Raw genomic sequence first — 18,981 nt, 5'->3', positions numbered from 1 at the left:
TTTTGAAATATGTTTTGCTAAATAAGGAATTACCTTATGGATTCATCAGTATTGAACATGCCTAGGGCCACACCAGCTCCCTTGAACTCATGAACGGTGTACGAAATAGTTTCTCCTCCTCCACTTGGCTTAAAGCTGAGTTCAAGTGTTCCAGCTGCAGGTACAACAAAATCTGTTGCCTTATACTGTAAAAAGAAATTTTATTGATAAAATTTTCTCACCTAGATTGATTGTGTAGCTTCTCAGTAGAAGTGAATTATACAATCTGATATACATACAAAGTAAAAGAAAACTCCAATATTAAACATTTGTAGCAACATTTCTTACATGTATTAAGAATTAGGGTGGAAATTAGTATAAAGGCACTTCAATTTTTTGAAAAAGAAAACTAAGTTACTGTATTTACTCATGTACAATGCATCCTTTTTTCCAAAATTTTTGCCCCCAAAAAGTGTGGTACGTATTATGCACGGAATAATTTTTTAATGTTTATGGAACCTTATCATGTTATATATCGTTGTAAAGCTTGAATTCTGCAGTTTCTGAATATGGCAATAGAATTCCATTCAAGATGGTGACACTTTTTTGCAATGCGGTTGAAATAAGCTCATTACATAATGAAGGAACATTCTGATTTTTATGGTACTTTGTATGAAAAAAAGATAAGGAAAAAGAAAATAATTAAAATGTATTACTGGCCAAATAATATGACATATATGGAGCGTGTAAATGCCTTAATGGAAGAAATCTTGTGCTGCTAACTGCTAGTTTGAGGGTCCTGAATGTGCCTCCTATAAATGTTTCGTTAGTCATAGAAAAAGTATATATTTTGAAGTCTTTTTTTAAAAAAAGTAGAGGAAATTAGCAAAACCACTTATAAAAGTTTAAAGGGCATGTGCCACAATTTTTCACTTCGTAATGTAATGTTCTCTTGGTCCACATAGCAACAGGTGACTCATTGAATAGGTATGATGTCATTCACTGCTGATCGGCATAGCAACAGCTTTACGACCTACAACTAAGAAAGCAATTTCTTGAACCTGGATTGTACTGTGCATTATATACGAGATATAATTGTTCGTCACTTTTCCCTATCAAAAACCAGGTGTGCATTATACACGCGTAAATATGGTATTCATTCATACAAATGGCTCTAACGTATTAGTGACATGTATTCTGTAAAATTCTTAGGAATATCATATCACACCAATTGTGTCAGTGTGTAGGTGGCAGTACTGCATAAGAATGAACTAAACATTGTTGGGGTGGGAATTGCTATAAAGGCAACACTGCTGCTGATGCAGGTTGCTGTACTTTGTGGGCTGTGTTGACGTTGGTAGTGGCAGAGAAGTGTGTGTGAGCATCGGGTAGTAACTAGTGCAACATGCCTCATGGCAAGCATCTGTCAGGTGACGAGAAAGCAAGAATTACTGCTTACAAGGAGATGCAACTCTCCAATCATCAAATTGCTAAGAAATTAGGGTTTTCGAGTTGTGTTATTGACAATTTTGTCAAAACTGGGCACACAGTATAGGCAAAAAGGAAAATATGGTCAGACAAGAAAACTGTCAGAGTTCACAAAACTATTGATTTTGCATAAAGCAAAAGTCAATAACATGTTTTCTTCTCAAATCGTAGCCGATATGCAGTTACTGGTCACTGCCAGGAGAGTGCGACAAATTCTGGCAGGAGACCATAACCTTGCATTCAAGAAACAACTCGGGGAAACCACCTATAAGCGATGCCTATAAGAAGGCTGAATAATATTTGGCATTTGCTGAAGAACAAGTGTCTTGGACCTCAGAATGGAATAAAGTGATTTTCAGTGATGAAATGAAGTTTAATTTGGATGGGCCAGATGGCTTTCAGTGTTATTGGCACGATCTCCATAAAGACGACCAAGTTCAGAGGAGTAGAAATTTTGGTGGGGCAAGTGGTATGATCTGGGCAGTGTTCTGCACTAAAGATAAGTCAAACATAACATGGTTGCACACAAGGATGAATTCGGATGTATACTTGGAGATGCTCGAGGCCGAGTTGATTTGGATGTATGAAGAATTTGGCAAAGATAATCAAGTTTTCAATGCTGCAATTTACATGTCTGCTAAGTCAAAACAGTGGTTTCAGAAGAAAGTTCTGAGTTGGCCAGCAAGAAGTTCAGATAAAAAGTTAAGTAAGAATCTATGGGGTATCCTAGCAATGGATAGGAGTTTGAGACTGTGGCTGAGCTGAAAAATGTGATTTGGTCAGAGTGGGCAGCAATCTCGTACACACACTCATCCAGTCCATGCCTAAGAGAATTTTTGAGGATATTAAGGACAATGGTGGTTCCACTAAATACTAGAACTTTGTTGTGCAATATTTTCTGATTGTTTTTAGTTTTATTTTCTTTTTTTTTAAAAAAAATGCCTTTATAACAATTTCCACACCTAACAGAGTGTTTTTTAGTTTTCATGTGGTGCTTCCCATGAAAAATGACAAAAAATAATTTGATATGATTTGTCTGTAAATTGTACCGAATGTCTACCAAAACTAAGGTAGCAATGTGCATAGGCAACAACAAATAACGATGCTTTCCCACAACACAGTACACAAAACTAAACACAAGGCAAACTCACTCACTAAACAACACAACACTGCCCAAGAGGATGGTGACAGTGACCATCGAAATTAATAAACTTTTTAAAATCCAGTTTTGCACATAAGCGAGTAATAATTTGCTACCACATTTTTCTTTTCCCAAAACAACAATCACATTCTACACTGCAGAGTATCCAGGTTTTGAACTAAAATACCAATCCCTCTTTATGTAAATTGTCAAAATATTATTAATTTTGCTATATTTAATCATTCTTATGCAAATTTGCATTTTTGCACTTCACAAGATATTTTTACTTTTATCACTGATATCTAATAATACTGAGAATACAATGTTCTTACCTGATCAGCATGGGCATGCCTTCCTATGATTATGGGCTTATTCCATCCCACTACAAGTCTTGGTATGTTCTTGCATATTATAGCTTCACGGAAGACTGTGCCACCCAAGATATTACGAATAGTTCCATTAGGTGACTTCCACATCTTTTTCAGATTGAATTCTGCAAAAATGAAATAAATTCATCTTGTAATTTTATCATGTCTAGACAGTTTCATATTCAGTACCACTAATAAGAGTATTAAGATTTATCAACCTACTATTTGGTATGTACACAATCTAGAAACAATATAAACCATCTCATACGATTTTTCTTTGCATTTGTTGTTCTGTGCACATTGAATGACATAAAACCTGGACACAAATACCAAGCAAAGACAATATGAACTGTATAATACAATGCATAAGTAGAAAAACAATGTTCAAACGCAGATAGTCTTCAATATAATTGGTTATATAGAGATTAGTTATGGATGGAAAACTCAATTACATTGAATATATTCACACTTGAACAGGAGCATATATGTATTTCTTTTTACTGTACATGGATGTCATTATATGGATTTTTAGACTTTATTCATATAACATTTCTACCACAAAAATTCAAGGGGAAATGAAGAATGTGAGTAATATCATGTAACAAGGCTTTAATGATTGCATACTTGCTGCCTGCAGTTTATCATCATAAAGTTAAAACACTAAGTATTTATTCATTAATTGGATAAAAATAATTACACTCAGAAAATCTAGAATTCAGAAAGCATTGATAGTAAAAGTACAAGTCTTATTACACATACTGTTTCATATCTTATTAACCTCTTGACTACCACTACGTACAGCCCGTATATGTAGTCGAGCCTGCATGCTCTCCTACCACTACATATGACCCATACGTAGCTGGTACTATTGGCTGACAAGGAAATATTCTTGCATGGCAATGACCAAGAAAACATACGAATGCCTCTGGTTGGGAAGGACCGAAGTCTACGTGTTGCTGTAAGTCATTTGAGAATGCGATTATCGCAAGCAATGAGCAAAGCACTCTCGTTACACCATCTGTTGCTGAAAGTACATAACAGTGCTATTGAGGAAACCTGTGTGTTTTTGTTTTGTTACATATTTTGTTAAACAAAAGCAGAAAAATATGGAAGTGTAGGATAGTAGTTCATCGGATTATGTTCTGGAAGAAGAACAAAGTGACTGTAGTGAGTCTGAATATTCAGATATATCCGATGTGGAAGACTAGGCAAAGTCTGTCTGAGATTGGACATACGTGAACGATCCTTTCAGTGATGCACGTTAGAATTCTGCGTATTTTTCTTTTTTCAAAAAGAATAATTATGTGAATAATAGAGTTAAAAAGAAATATTGATTGATAGATTTAGTTATTTTACTTGGCTTTTCTGCCATTTCTGGCCAATTGAGAAGATGAGGAGGAGCGATGATATGATGATATTGACGAAGGCAAAACTGGAGGGGGCAAAGACAGTATATTTCCCTTTGTATATAAGATTTAGCATAGTGCGGTGGAAAAAGTGGTGAAAGTGTGTTTCGGGGGAGGCAACTACCCCCTCACCCCCCTAATTGCCACCACAGCCCAGGGAGGGATACGAACCTGGGGCCCTGGTCATCATAGCATGCTGTTATAACAAACCCGCAGTGGAGGTCAGCATTAAAAAGAAATAAATACTAAGTGACCATCATGTTATCCATTACTTTAATGTGAGAAACATTTACGAGACTTATTAAATTATCATGGTCGTGGGATCCTGCTCTCTATCTACAGGCTGGGATTCAAGGAGTTAATGGTATATATTTGTTAAGAACAAGGAGTGGATTTCAATGTAGTAAAAATGTGCTAAATATGTAAGGAGTCAAATATGGACTTAAAACTGTAAAATTTATCATTTTAATAATAAAAGACACTACATGAGCTACATAAAATACAGTCTCATCATTGTAACTATTACCGTGACTGTCTTGAAGAGAAACCAGAAGCGAATCCTGTACGTGTGCCACACAATTGTTGCTTCTGGCACTGCTGTTAGGCACACAACTAGTAGCGAGGGTGGAGTTAGCAATGGGCTAACTTGGGATTCTCTTCCAACGTTGCCAAAATAACATTTGTAACAACCAGGAGCCGATGCTTAAGCCCTAATTCTCTATTATTGACAATTGTAAATAAACAGGAGTAAAAAAAAAACATTGTTTGGATGACAGAAAACTTGTAATTAACACAATTGGAGCATATAAAAAAGGTCATAAACTTTTGCTGGTTTAACGTCACTTTGGACTTTGCCAGTTATTTGTAAGAACTTCACCCAATTGAGAAAAATTCTGAAATATGGAAACAATGGGTAAAAATAACTAAACTATGTAAAATATGAGCCAAAACCTAATATATGTACAAATTTGGAAAATATAAACTAAATTTTTCAAATCTAATGCAAAGATAATACAAAATATAACCAATTTCAGCTTCACTAACAAATAAGTATAACTGTTCTCTGGTTCTTAATCAAAATGTTCAAAATTCATTTTTCAATACTAAGCTTCAATCAACTTGCTTCCATAATTACTTTCTGCAAATTTATTGTTGAATAACTATCTAAACAGTTTCTATCTCTTTTTTTTTTAAAAAAAAAAACTCTCAGGCATTTTGTCACATACATTAAGGATTACAGTATATATAATATAGGTTTATACTAAAATGGACAAAATAAACACACAAAAATATTTTTTTCAAAAAATGTGATTCCATGGTGTACTTTCCAATAATTGCCTAGCATATAAAAGTTTAGTGTGCAATAAAATGTGCCTTCATAATTGATTAAGTCTGACATTATGTATTGACAAGGAGGAGTCAGATTCTCAGACACTGCTATTAATTCTGAGGTCATGACTATACAGAAGTGCAGTACTCAAGCGCACAACTTACACACTTCTGAAATTCTAAGAAAAAATATTTCTTACAGAATTCAAATGTGAAAGAATAACAACTGATTACTGAAATTTATTTTTAAATCTCAAAATTTCACATAAGCTACAACATTTCCATTAATCTGAACCTACAACAGAAACAAAAGCTAACCAGCTATCAAAAATACTACAGCAAGAAGCTTTCAAGAGTAGTGACTTCATGGTGGCATGCAACATTTTAAACTGAAGAATGTCCTTTAGCATTATTGGTAAAAACATATTAGTTATTTTTTTCAATTATTAATTATCTTACAGTCAACAACATTATTTTTTGTACACTCATGTTCATAAAAAGTGGCACAAGCTTCAACTGTCCAACCTAATAAAATGTGCCACTTTATTGAATAGGAGTGTACAAATGCAAATCCAATATGTGTAATATGTACTGAGGCATTTTCTGTAAATGCTGAAGAGTAGATATGAGAAAACCTACAATATTATTCATCTTTCCCCTTGAGGGAGAATTTTGTCACTATTAGTAATATATATATATATATATATATGTGTGTGTGTGTGTGTGTGTGTAGTATATATATATATATTAGTACATTTTCCAAAGGGCTATTTCATACAACTGGAAGCTTAACAAATACATTGTCTAAATGGCGGTCAAAATCCAAACTTTCTCTTGCCATGAAAAAAAAGGCAAAGAAAAAAGTGCTTTACAAAAAATGAAATATGTGTTACACTAAACACACAGTATGAAAGAGGACAGTGAAAGACCAATGTTCCTCCAGAGAGCAAGTTAACAAAATAGTTGCCACCAAACTAGGGTGCCTTTGAACAGTAACCAGAACTCTCTTTCGTTATCCTCCATGCATTGCACCATGCCATGAAGGCGAATAGTACAGATAATGTGATCAATACCATGCCTCCATGCTGCCTCCACCCCCCCCACCCCCCTCTCAGGATTGACCCCTTGTATATATTGATGAGAGGCTGGGTGGGTCCCATGAGGTGTTTTATAAAGAAACACTGTCAGAAAAGATTCCACCTGAGATTATTCACTTCAAGAATTGCATCCAAGTCTCTCACCAACTGGACCATCATGGCTGAAGCTTCACGGGGCTTTCAGACCAAAGCCGACAAGTGACACACGCCTCTTCGAAACTGATTCTCAGTAATCAATGCATCCTTTCGATCTGAAGCATCATGGCTAGCTGCATATGTCACTTACATGTGAGCAATTTTCTCTATGGCATGGATCAGGTTGCCTTGGTCTGTTGTTCCTGCATCCTAAGATTGCACCACCACCATTTGCAACACCCAAAAGACACCCGGCCTAGTTAATGAATAGTGTGAGTGGAGACCAAGTGTAACAGTCATTTGTAAAAGCCAAATATGGGCATGAAAAACAACTAGTCACACAAAAATATTCACAGTGAGAACATACATTCATTGGAGAGCTTCAATAATGAAGTTCTAAGCCACAGTTTCATTTGTTGTATTCTTTGCATTATTACAGTTATTTAGTATCACTTTTCTACCTCTACGTTAACTGGATATTAATATATAGAAGAAAGATCATACACAATTCGACATCCATGTCCTATTTGGGACTAGACAACAGTTCTGCTCAATTGATTGATTGATTGATTTAAAATTGTTTGGGTGCGTCGGCACTTAAGGCCATTTTGCACCCTTCTATGTATACGGGGAAATAGCCCCTTATCTAAAATTCTGACTTGATTTTAAAAAAGGGGGTGTAAATAGCCCCTTAGGAAAAAATAAAAGTGCAGGTTGTAAAAAGACCTGCACGATACAAACACAACACATTAAAAAGTCAGAACAAACAAACTAAAAACCTCCTTACAGACGGTGGAAGAGTCCAGCTCTTCGTAAAAAACTAAAAACATTTGATAAAATATTGCTGTCATCACCCAAGAGGGATGACAGACAGCCGGAAAGGTTAAAAGTCTGCCGGAGGTAAGCAAGATCGACACATTCAACGAGAATGTGTCGGATGCTTAAAATAACATTACAAGTACGACACAACGGAGGGTCCAGCCCTTGCAGTAGGTGACCATGCGTGAGACGGCTGTGTCCTATACGCAGGCGGGTAAGAATAACGTCTTCTCGCCGAGAGGGACGAGACGAGGAACGCCAAACACCTATGGTGGGCTTAACAGCGTGAAGCTTGTTCCCCGTTTCCACATCCCACTCGGTCTGCCAAGTGTCAAGAAGGCGAGAACGGAACACATTCTGCAGGTCGCTAGCTGGCAAAAGGTGGACGAGAACGTCGCCATCTGTATCAGCAGACTTCGCGGCAGCATCAGCTGCTTCGTTCCCCTGGATGCCCACGTGGCTAGGGACCCAACAGAAGTGTACGTCTGTGCTGGCAGATAAGGACACAAGCCGTCTGAATATGCGTTGCGCTACGGGATGCCGGGAATACGGCGAATCCAGAGACTGCAACACGCTGGTCGAATCACAGCACACAAAGACTTTCTTCAGACCATTGACGTCTGCAAAGTCCAGTGCCTTTAGAATGGCGTACAACTCTGCCGTATAGATGGAACAGGCAGGATGTAGCAAGTAACTGGAACTTTGAGAGTCTAGGACGAAGGCGCAACCAACTGATTCGAATGTCTTGGACCCATCCGTGTAAAACACATTAAAATTGGGGTGCTTGGCACGAAGTTCTAAAAACCGTTGCTGGTATACAACCATTGGTGTCTCTGACTTTGGAAGAGCAGTCAGAGAAAAATCGATAGAAGGTGCAGGAAACTCCCAGGTAGGGAGAGGCGAAATGAGTGGAGAGACGCCAGGAAGATCACTGTCAACACCAAGTGCTGACAGGATCTCGTCTGCACGAACACCAAATGGTCTAGTGACACTAGGGTGGAGCCGATACCTTGCCAGCCTACCCTCGTCTGAGATGGTGTGGAATGAAGGATGTGAAGGCATCGAGCGAAGATGGAGGAAGTAGTTAACTACCAGCCGCTGTCTTCGCAGAGACAGCGACGGCTCAGATGCCTCTACATACAAACTGGCGACTGGACTGGTCCGAAAGGCACCAGTGCACACACGTATACCAGCATGGTGGACGGTGTCTAGGATGCGAAGTCTAGATGGGCGGGCAGAAGAATACACAACACATCCATAATCTAGCTTCGACCTGATGAGTGCACGGTATAGGCGAAGCAATACCGTCCTATCAGCACCCCAAGAAGTATGAGATAAAACGCGTAGAAGGTTGAGAACTCGAAGACAAGAGAATTTTAACTGGCGAAGGTGAGGGAGCCATGTTAATTTCTTATCGAAAATGAGGCCCAGGAAGCGGACCTCATTCACGAAGCACAGGGGAGATTTCCCCATGTACAGGTCAGGATCGAAATGACATGTACGCTGACGACAAAAGTGAACACACACGGATTTCTCGGATGAGAAGGTGAAACCTGTTTGGGAGGACCACTCAACCAAACGGTTTATCGTCAGTTGGAGTTGACGAGAAGCTGACGCGAGATTCCGTGAGCGACAAAAGATCGTGAGGTCATCTACATACAGTAGACCATGTACAGGGGCAACAATGCTTGCCATAACGCTGTTCACTGCTATGGCAAACAGAGTCACACTTAATACGCTGCCCTGCGGAACACCGTTCTGTTGTTCGTGAAGCTCCGAAAAGGAGTTCCCAACACGTACGCGGAAAAAACGATCGGATAAAAAGTTTTTAATAAAGTACGCCATATGGCCACGCACGCCCCAAGAATGGAGCTGTTTTATGATGCCAAAGCGCCACGTGGTGTCATATGCTTTTTGGAGGTCAAAGAAAACTGCAACTAAATGTTCCTTGTTGAGAAATGCATCCTGAATGTGTGTTTCCAGCTGAACCAGATGGTCCAGTGTGGAACGGTTGGAGCGAAAACCACATTGAAAATTACTTATCAATGAGTTTTCCTCCAAAAACCAGGTGAGACGCTTGTTGATCATGCGTTCCATCAACTTGCATACACAGCTAGTTAAGGCAATAGGCCTGTAACTCGAGGCTGCGGTGCGTTGTTTACCTGGTTTCAGGATGGGAACAATAATAGCTTCTTTCCAGGAAGTGGGGAAAGAGTCCTCCAACCAAAGCCTGTTAAATACCGCCAGAAGGAAATTTCTTGCTCCAATGGGCAGATGACGAAGCATCTCATAGTGGATCTTGTCCACTCCAGGAGCTGTATTCTTTGAATCTCGAAGCGCCTGATCGAACTCCCGTTCAGTGAATCGAGAGTTGTATGGCTCGTTGTTATGACTTCGAAAAACTAGAGGGCGTCGTTCTTGACGGTCCTTCTCACGGCGGAAACGTGGTTCATAATTTTCAGAGCTAGACGCATCAGAAAACTGCGTGGCCAAGATATTAGCTATGTCTCCAGAATCGGTGTGCAACGTCCCGTCGTGCTGCAGAGCGCTCAGAGGAGTAGATGCACCCCCCTGGATGCGACGTACTTTGGTCCAAACGGCTTTCGACGAAGCCTGCTTCGTCAGGGAAGACACGTATTGGACCCAGCACGCCTTCTTACTGGCTCGGATGAGCCGACGGGCACGGGCACGCTTAATGCGGAACTGCTCTAGGTTTGCGGCAGTGTGGTTTCTATTAAATCGATCGAGAGCATGATTGCGTTCCTTGATGGCTGCACTGATCTCCGCAGTCCACCATGGGACTGGTCGTCGCCTCGCAGGTCCACATGGATGTGGAATGGAGGCGCGTGCAGCATCATGCACTCGTGACACAAAGACATCTAAGGCGTCGATTGGTGGTAGAGTCGACGCAAGATCGATTTCAAGGTCCACTGCACGCTCGAAGGCATCCCAGTCGGCCCGACTGAGATGCCAGTGAGGGTGTTGTTCACGTGAGTGCTGAAGATGTTCGAAGGTAAGAATGAGAGGGAAGTGATCACTCCCACAGAGATCAGGGTGAACGCTCCAAGATGTGGTAGGAGCAAGGCTGGGACTGCAGAAGGACAAGTCCAACGCAGAGTGTGTGCCTGAGGAAGGACTGAAATATGTGGGAGTCCCATCATTCAGCAACGTTAAAGCTGATGCCTCACGGAATTGATCTACAATTTGACCCCGGGGCTCTGTACGAACGGAGCCCCACAAACGATTGTAGGAATTAAAATCGCCCAAAAGAACTACAGGAGACGGAAGTTGGTCGAAAATAGAAAGGAGGTCGTCAAGAGAGAATCGCTCCTCCCTTGTGATGTAGACACAGCACACAGATATTGGCTGTGGTAGATGGACCCGCACAGCGACCGCTTGGAGGGGGGTGGTGAGAAAGATTGGCGTTGAGTGGATGTTATCTCGAACACCGATTGCAACACCACCGTGTGCACGACGACCCTCAGGAAGCTTGTCGGTGCGGTAAAGTGTGTATCCGTTGAGAATCACTGATTCATTTGGACGAAAATGTGTCTCTTGGAGACATATGATGGCAGGGTCAAATTCAGATATTAAGATTTGCAGTTCCTCGAGATGTGTACGGAAACCGTTAAGGTTCCATTGGAGACAATAAGCCATAGCGGGAGGTATTATAGTTACCTTTTGAGGCGTACTCTGTTTCTAGGCCCTGTCACCTTGATAAATTCTTCATCCGCGGCTTCGTCTTGTATCATGTCCTCAGGTAAGGACACAGAGGGCGAAGGGGATGAAGAAGGGGGAGTGGGGGCGGGTGCTTTGAGCGCCCGCCGGGCAGCTTTGAGCTGCGCCTTAAGTTTCAGGGTGGTGGCTGCCACCCTGACTGGAGAGCTACTGGTCTTGAGGAAGTATTCTTTACTATGTACCTGCTTGAACTTTTTCTCCGTGGAGCGAGGAGTGGTTGCTGATTTCCTCGAAGCAGGACGAGCTACTACAGGAAGCGTTGTTGTTTGAGTGGACACGTCGCTGGTTTGTACACCTACACTGCGACGGCTAAGAGCAGCTGCAGCAACTGAAGCGAATGGCACAGGTAAACTAGTGCGTATGCTGTCACGGAGACGTTGTTTTGCTTCACCAGCAGAGATTTTCTCTGTGACGACCAACTCTCTGATTTTCTTCTCTTGTTGGAAAGAGGGGCAGTCACGATGCCAGACTGGGTGCTCGCCTTGGCAGTTAATGCATTTGGGACCTGAAGAACAAGGTTCGGTCCCATGATCAGGCTTACTACACTTACCACAAAGGGCGGTAGTGGCCTTGCAGGAAGGCTGAGTGTGCCCAAAGTGCTGGCATTTGAAACACCGCATCGGGTTAGGGATGTACGGACGGACTTTGAGTCTCAAATATCCTGCCCGTACAATATCTGGGAGAGTGGTCGTTTGAAACGTCACTATGAGTGAAGCAGTTGGTACTAGTTCTCCGGACTTACGCGTCTTTATTCGCTGCACTGCGGTCACATGTTGGTCTGAGAGTGCTTCAAGAATCTCTTCCTCCTCAGCATTTAGCAGATCCCAGTGGCGAATCACACCTCTACTACTGTTAAGTTGACGGTGAGGTTCAACATTAACAGGGAAGTCGCCCAAAGATCTTAGCTTTAAAAGGTTGTTTGTCTGGCGATCTGTGCTGGTCTGGATCAGTAGACTCCCGTTTCTTAGCTTTTTTATTTCTGGTACATCTGAACCAGCGGCGTAGTCTAGCTGCTTCTTGATCAGAAATGGTGACAAGTCCTTTAATGTAGCTGCTGGATGTTTCTTGGTTGTTGCAGATTCATCGTTACTATCGGTCTTCTGCACTATACTAATTACAAGATAACGTGGCACGTTACTTGTCTTTTCCATTACCTGAAGCGGGCTCGAAGGCCGCGCTCGTTTTGGGGGTTTCCCCCCGTTTGAGTTGTTTTTTGTACCCATATACAAAGAATATTTTAAGTGGAGGGTCCATAAAATGTCGCCTCGACATGCCCTCTATGCCGAGGAAGGCCTACCCCCAAAAATGGAGGCTACTCGAGGACCAAACCGAAATCCCCGAGGCCACGTTCGCGACTGCACCTACCCCTGCAGCCAACACTGTCCCATCGGCACGTGCAACTCACACCTTGGGATAGGGGTTTTTTATCGAGGTTGTCTCCTCTAGCAGGACCCTTAGTTATAGGGAGGTCAAAGATATGGAGATGAATGACGTGATGGAATGGTGAAAGCGTGAGATATGGATGTGAAGAATGGGTGAAATGATGAGATGAAAATGACCTCCCTACTAAGCCCCCTCGCCCCGTCAAGGCAGTCCTACATGGAGGGGGCAGTTCTGCTCAAGGATACTGCTTTTTGGATAGATAAAGAAAAAATGCATAACAATATCACTACAAATTTGAAAAGGATGAAATCATCTCATTACATGTAAGGATGGACAGGACAGAAATGTTTGGAGCCACATTACCCAAAGCCAAAAATATCTGGACCCAGCAAGAACTGGATGCTCAGATCTGTCCAAAAGAATTGGGTACTTGGATATGCAACCGTGACTTCGGTACATGGATCTGGAACCAAAAATTGGAGACCTGGTGAGCAATGATAACCAAGCTGAATTATCAGCTATTCAGTGCAGTGAGCATTTGCATGATGGCTTTAGTGTGTTTTCCTTGTTGAACCAATGATGATATGTGCATTTCTTATATAAAAATACTTCTATTACAAAATGATTCCACAATTCTGCAAATTAAAAAAATCTATACTATTTTGGTAATAAAGAATTTCATCAGCAATCACAACACACTGCACACATGCCACAACAAATACATTCTCCAGGAGACAGCATGGCATATCCATGAACCTGTCCTTCCCCGAGTTGAGCACTAAGATGCAAACAGTGTTATTTATGGTGCTTTATAAGAACCTGAATAACTTAGAAGAAAACTATTAGGGTCAAATTTAACACTGCAGAGTGCAGCTTATTTACATTGCTTGCTTGCAACTGGATGTTTGATACCAAGTCAAAACCAATGTTCATTTACATATCCATCTGCAGAGGAAACAAATTAATTGAAAACTACAACATAGCAAAAGTACAAGAAAAGGATTTGAAGACTCAAACAGAGGCATGTAAGAAAAATTCCAGAACAGTAGGAGCTGAAGTTTTCCTGGCAATGTGATACAAAGAAATGTTCTCGGAAATGTTCAGGGAATATAAAAGTGGAGATTAGGTTGTGACCTGTGGTTCGACTGCTCTGCTCCCATGTTTCATAGATGGGTTTCAGGCTTTTGCAAAGAGTTGGGGTTACTCTTCTGTTCCAGTAACTGGCATATTTGGCTATGATTTTGGTGTCTGAAATTAAACCCTGTCACTTTGTTATCCTGCGATCTGCTCATCCTGACTTTACCCATTGGAACAGTCTCCTGGAGCTTTGGTGTTCTGTAGAACACTATTCTGTAATGTATCCTGTTTGTTCAATGAGGGACGCATGGTTTTGTGAGTATAAATACGTTTACCCAATCATATTAATACTTTCACTCAGTCTCCACTTACAATGCCTGGTGAGGGCAATGATTGAGCTTGAAAAGTTAGAAATAAATGCAGACTTAACCTGGATGATATCACAAGAAATTGAATAACTTAGAAGAAAACCATTAGGGTCAAATTTAACACTGCAGAGTGCAGCTTATTCACATTGCTTGCTTGCAACTGGATGTTTGATACCAAGTCAAAACCAATCTTCATTTACATATCCATCTGCAGAGGATTTTGATGGAGGGAGGGCAATGATTGAGCTTGAAAAGTTAGAAATAAATGCATACTTAACCTGGATGATATCACAAGAACACTGGTTTGAATTACAAAATAAAAAATATGCTTATGAAAGTCAGCTAAACTTAAAGGATATCTCAACAAGAGAAGGATTGAATAAACAGATCTAGGAATAAGTAGATCTGTGAAGACTTCCATTTCAGAAGTGAACATTTTATAATTATGTTCAGCCACCATTCATATTTAATATTGTACTGAACAGGCTTCAATAGTAAAGTACATTATGCACACAAATAGAAACTAAACCAACAAGTTGAACATTGGCAACAGAAAAAATACTGCAATGAATGATTATACAGATCTGAAGCAAGAACTGCATATTCAGATCTCAGAATCACGTACACTGGGATCTGGAACCGAGAATCATGTACTTGGATCTGGAATGCATCATGCACCCTGAGGCAGAACCAAAAATCGGGATGCCAGGATATTGAACCAAGAATCTAGTAACAGAATAGAGAACCAAAAATCAGGTGCCTAGATTCAAAACTTAAGAATCTGATACCTTAATTTCAGGTACTCGGATACATTACTACCAGAGACCAGGATATTTCAACATCTGGATTTGTCCATCCCTAGTTTCACATAGAACAGCCTATAGATTTGGAAAAAAATATTATATGCCTTCGTTTACACCACAGAAACTTATAAATGTTAAATAAACAGAAAAATAGAACATTAAAATCAAAACTTTATCTTCAAAAATACCAATAAGTGTAACTATAAAATTATAAAACAACACAGGTTTGTGTCAGAAGTGAAGAATGTTTGTCCTATTTTAACCATTATAGCTCTCCACAAATGAAAAGGTATAGAGTGACCACATACAAAAGATCCTTCAGCCAAAAACCTTCCGCTCCATCCACTCAACTCAGGACATAAGGAAGACTTCTCCACTCTACCCTTCCCCTCCATGAACAAATGTGATGCACAGGAGACATGGTTCTGCGTAGGTCCTTTTGTCTGTGGTCCCACTACAAGGTCATACCACAGACTGGCACATAGACTTTTGCAGAATTCATGATAAATAATAATTGAAGGTAAGTGACAATATGGTTGTTTTTGAGTTACGACGTAAAATGTGCCATCCTTCAATTTTCAAGTGAAATTGCCCTGTTGCACAATTTGCATTGGACCCAGTGAAGCTTTCTGAAATTGGTGAACACAACACTAAACAATTTATCTACAGTATAGCTTCTAATAACCTTTTTTCTTAATGAACTCAGAAATGACCAAAATGTCACCATGTTTTACACCAGAGCCCTTCAATTATACACTCCTCACAAAAAGTTTGGAATATTGTTATATTAGGTAGGCACAGTGGCATATGTTGGCGAAAACACAAGAATGTCTAGCAGACAAGACAGATACCATGAGTTGTTGCATTCCAAGGCTGTGTCTAACACCTACTGCCTAATATAACAATATTCCAAACTTTTTGTGAGGAGTGTATGATTATGTTACATTTTCTCAACAATTAAAAACATTCAGTCACTTACCTTCCACCCTCTTCTCATCAGGAGTAATAGTGGCACATTTTATACCCACATTGTATTTCTTAATGGCTTCAGCACACTCGATAGTTATTTTGTCTTGTGTGCGGTCCCTAGACTCAATTCCTAGATCAAATGTGTGCAGCTCAACATCAAGAAAGGGTAATATCAATTTATCCTTGATTAATTCCCAAATAATCCTGTAATAAATTGAAACTTCCTATGGCAATGTGTATATACTATTTCAAAACATGTAATCTATCTACTCCCTCTAACATTTAAACTGAATATCTTTGTATCATGATATGTTAAGTTTTGTTTCAACTTTTGGACAATTCAGGGTGGCTACTCCAGGACCATGATAAAATTCAAGTATAATTCCCAGTTTTCAAAGATTCAAGCAGATGTTTTCTCTATTTCGACCTTACGTATTACCGCCTCTCAACATCGACACACAAATATCTTAATAATATAAAGGGTCTATGTGATTCCAACATCCAAAAATTCTAATTCAATTAAACAGTACATGTAATACATGTTTAAGGTGCTGAGTTTCTATTTACAATCAGAGGTGCAACCACAAATTTTTGTATGGCAGGGGGGGGGGAAGTGCCAGGATAAACGTACTACTACTAATATTAGTGTTCATAATAATGCTATTATTATAACATTATTATTGATTTGCTATATTTTACTTCATTTCTTTTGCCACTTTTGGCTAAAAATAGGGATGAGTGATGATATAATGAAATTGATGAATGGACACACTCAAACATCCAACCCCAAGCTGGGATTAGAACCCAAGACCAACATTATTATTATTAGTAGTAGTGGTGGTGGAGGTGGTGGTGGTAGTAGTGGTGGTGGTGGTGGTGGTAGTAGTAGTAGTAGTAGTCGTTGTCGTCGTAGTCATAGTAGTAGTAGTATCATCATCATCAAAGACATTATTACCATCATAAATTATGCAAAAAGGGGTAGAAGTTGATGCTAAAGCATTTGTGTTCGAACAAACAACTTGAATTATTTTTTTAACACGTTCAATTTCACATTAATAATGGAAAACAAGCACACAAACTATTTTTGAGACAGAAAGTGCTAAATGCATTCCAAATTTAATTATTTTTTACATTAACATGTATAACTTTCATGCACGATATACGTTTCACATATATTTAACATGGAGAGATGTGGACACTAAATTGTGTACATATTCAAAGTTTCTATAATACATGTTATATACAACATATACAAAGGCTGTCTCAGAGAAGGTGAGACTAATTCATGTATAGGAAAACAGTGATCTCCATTGGCTAGCAAATGTACTAGGGTGAAAATTTGGTTCAGTAGCTGCCGATTGAGACCAAAATGAGCGCAATAGGTCAAAAAGTCGTGACTGCATAGCAGTTAAAAGACAAGCATGTACATGGAACCCTCCAACAATCATTAAAATGAAACAAAAAATTACAAACCACAAAATTTTTATTCAGAATCAGCCATATCGAGTAGACGTACATCTTTGTCAAAATAGGCACCATTGACAGCTAAGCAAGCGTCCAAACGCTCCTGCCACTTTGTGAATGTCTGAAAATTTGTCGTCAGGTAACGAACTGAAGAAACTTGCGCTGCAGTGATCACTTCTTTGTTCGTCATGAAATAACGACCAAGTAAAGCAGCCTTTAAAAGTGGAAATAGCCAAAAGTCACAGGGCTGTATGCTGGATGTGGGAAAATTTCTATTTTTCTCTTTGTCGTGTAATCCTGAAAAGCCCACGCCGTATGCGGGTGTGCATTATCATGGTGCAATATGAAGGAGTTCTTCAAATGCGGCCTCTTTTTTGCTACGTACTGGCGCAGTGTGTCAATGACTCCTTGGTAATACTGTGGCTCTACTCAGTCTGTCGGCATATGCCTGTTGAAACATTGCATATGTTTCCGCAGCACTTTTCCCTACACGCCAACAAAATTTTATGGCATGTTGCTGTTCATCTTGAATACTCATCATGAAAAGGAATGTTATACACAAAAACCTGGAGGGGTAAAGGAAACACGTTCCACGTAAATCAACACGGCTGCTCACTAACGTCGTTTTGCAACATGTGGTACGGAAACAGAATGAGTCATCCCACACGACGCGACTAGTGCCGAAACCATACAGCCTTTGTATTATTTAAATACATTGTGGCCACGGTGGCTCAGTCGGTAACGTGTCTGACTACCATGCTAAAGGTCCCGGGTTCGATCCCTGGCCGGTTCAAATTCGGGAACTTTTCTAACATTGGATGCGACCCCGGCGCCCACCCAGTGTCGAATAACATGGGTACCTGGGGAAAACCCTGGGGGGTAAAGGCAGTCAGGGGCATGATGCTGATCACATCACCCTCACTCACGACCGGATCAAGAAAGTGTGGGGTGTTACCCCCACACCCCCTATACGCCTTCATGGCATGGTGCTAAGCACAGGGGAACACTTTACCTCTTTTTTTACATTGCACAACCAATTCATCCATCTCACAATAAACCAACCAACCAACATAAATTGTTTCTCAAATGTGCACTCTCCTTTCCTCAAAACAATTGTTCATGCATTTAAAACAGAATCAATTAAGACAAGTCTTATTTCTCTGTCTGATAATTTACAATACAATGCATTATGGAGAACAATGAAATAATGCGAGTGAAGTGAGGAAGAAAATTTTTGGATCTAAACTTTGGAAGGCTGAAATCAATATTGATTTAATAGGGCATAAATAATTTCACGGGATGCCAATGCATTCTCTCTTTTTTGTGCCTTCCCGATGGTGTAGCGGTAACATCGTCACCTTGTGATCAAGGGGTCCTGGGGCTCGATACTCGGTGGAGGCAAATACACAGTGGTTCG

General features: G+C 40.2%; 1 protein-coding gene across 1 annotated transcript in view; it reads right to left on the bottom strand.

The window, feature by feature from the left end:
* Positions 1–18,981, bottom strand: part of Idh (isocitrate dehydrogenase [NADP] cytoplasmic) — a 60,412-nt gene that overhangs the window by 30,284 nt on the left and 11,147 nt on the right. Inside the window, exons 3-5 of the mRNA XM_083117671.1 lie at positions 16,111–16,304; positions 2,941–3,101; positions 34–185 (exon numbers count right to left, since the gene is read on the bottom strand). Of these exons, the coding sequence (XP_082973797.1) occupies positions 34–185; positions 2,941–3,101; positions 16,111–16,304 (507 nt within the window). The remainder of the gene's footprint in view (positions 1–33; positions 186–2,940; positions 3,102–16,110; positions 16,305–18,981) is intronic.

The sequence above is a fragment of the Lepisma saccharinum genome, chromosome 2 (assembly GCF_977018435.1).
Source record: "Lepisma saccharinum chromosome 2, izLepSacc3.1, whole genome shotgun sequence".
In the NCBI taxonomy this organism is placed as follows: domain Eukaryota; kingdom Metazoa; phylum Arthropoda; class Insecta; order Zygentoma; family Lepismatidae; genus Lepisma; species Lepisma saccharinum.
Note: the sequence above shows the minus strand (reverse complement) of the source record. Positions and strands in the feature narration are given on the sequence as shown.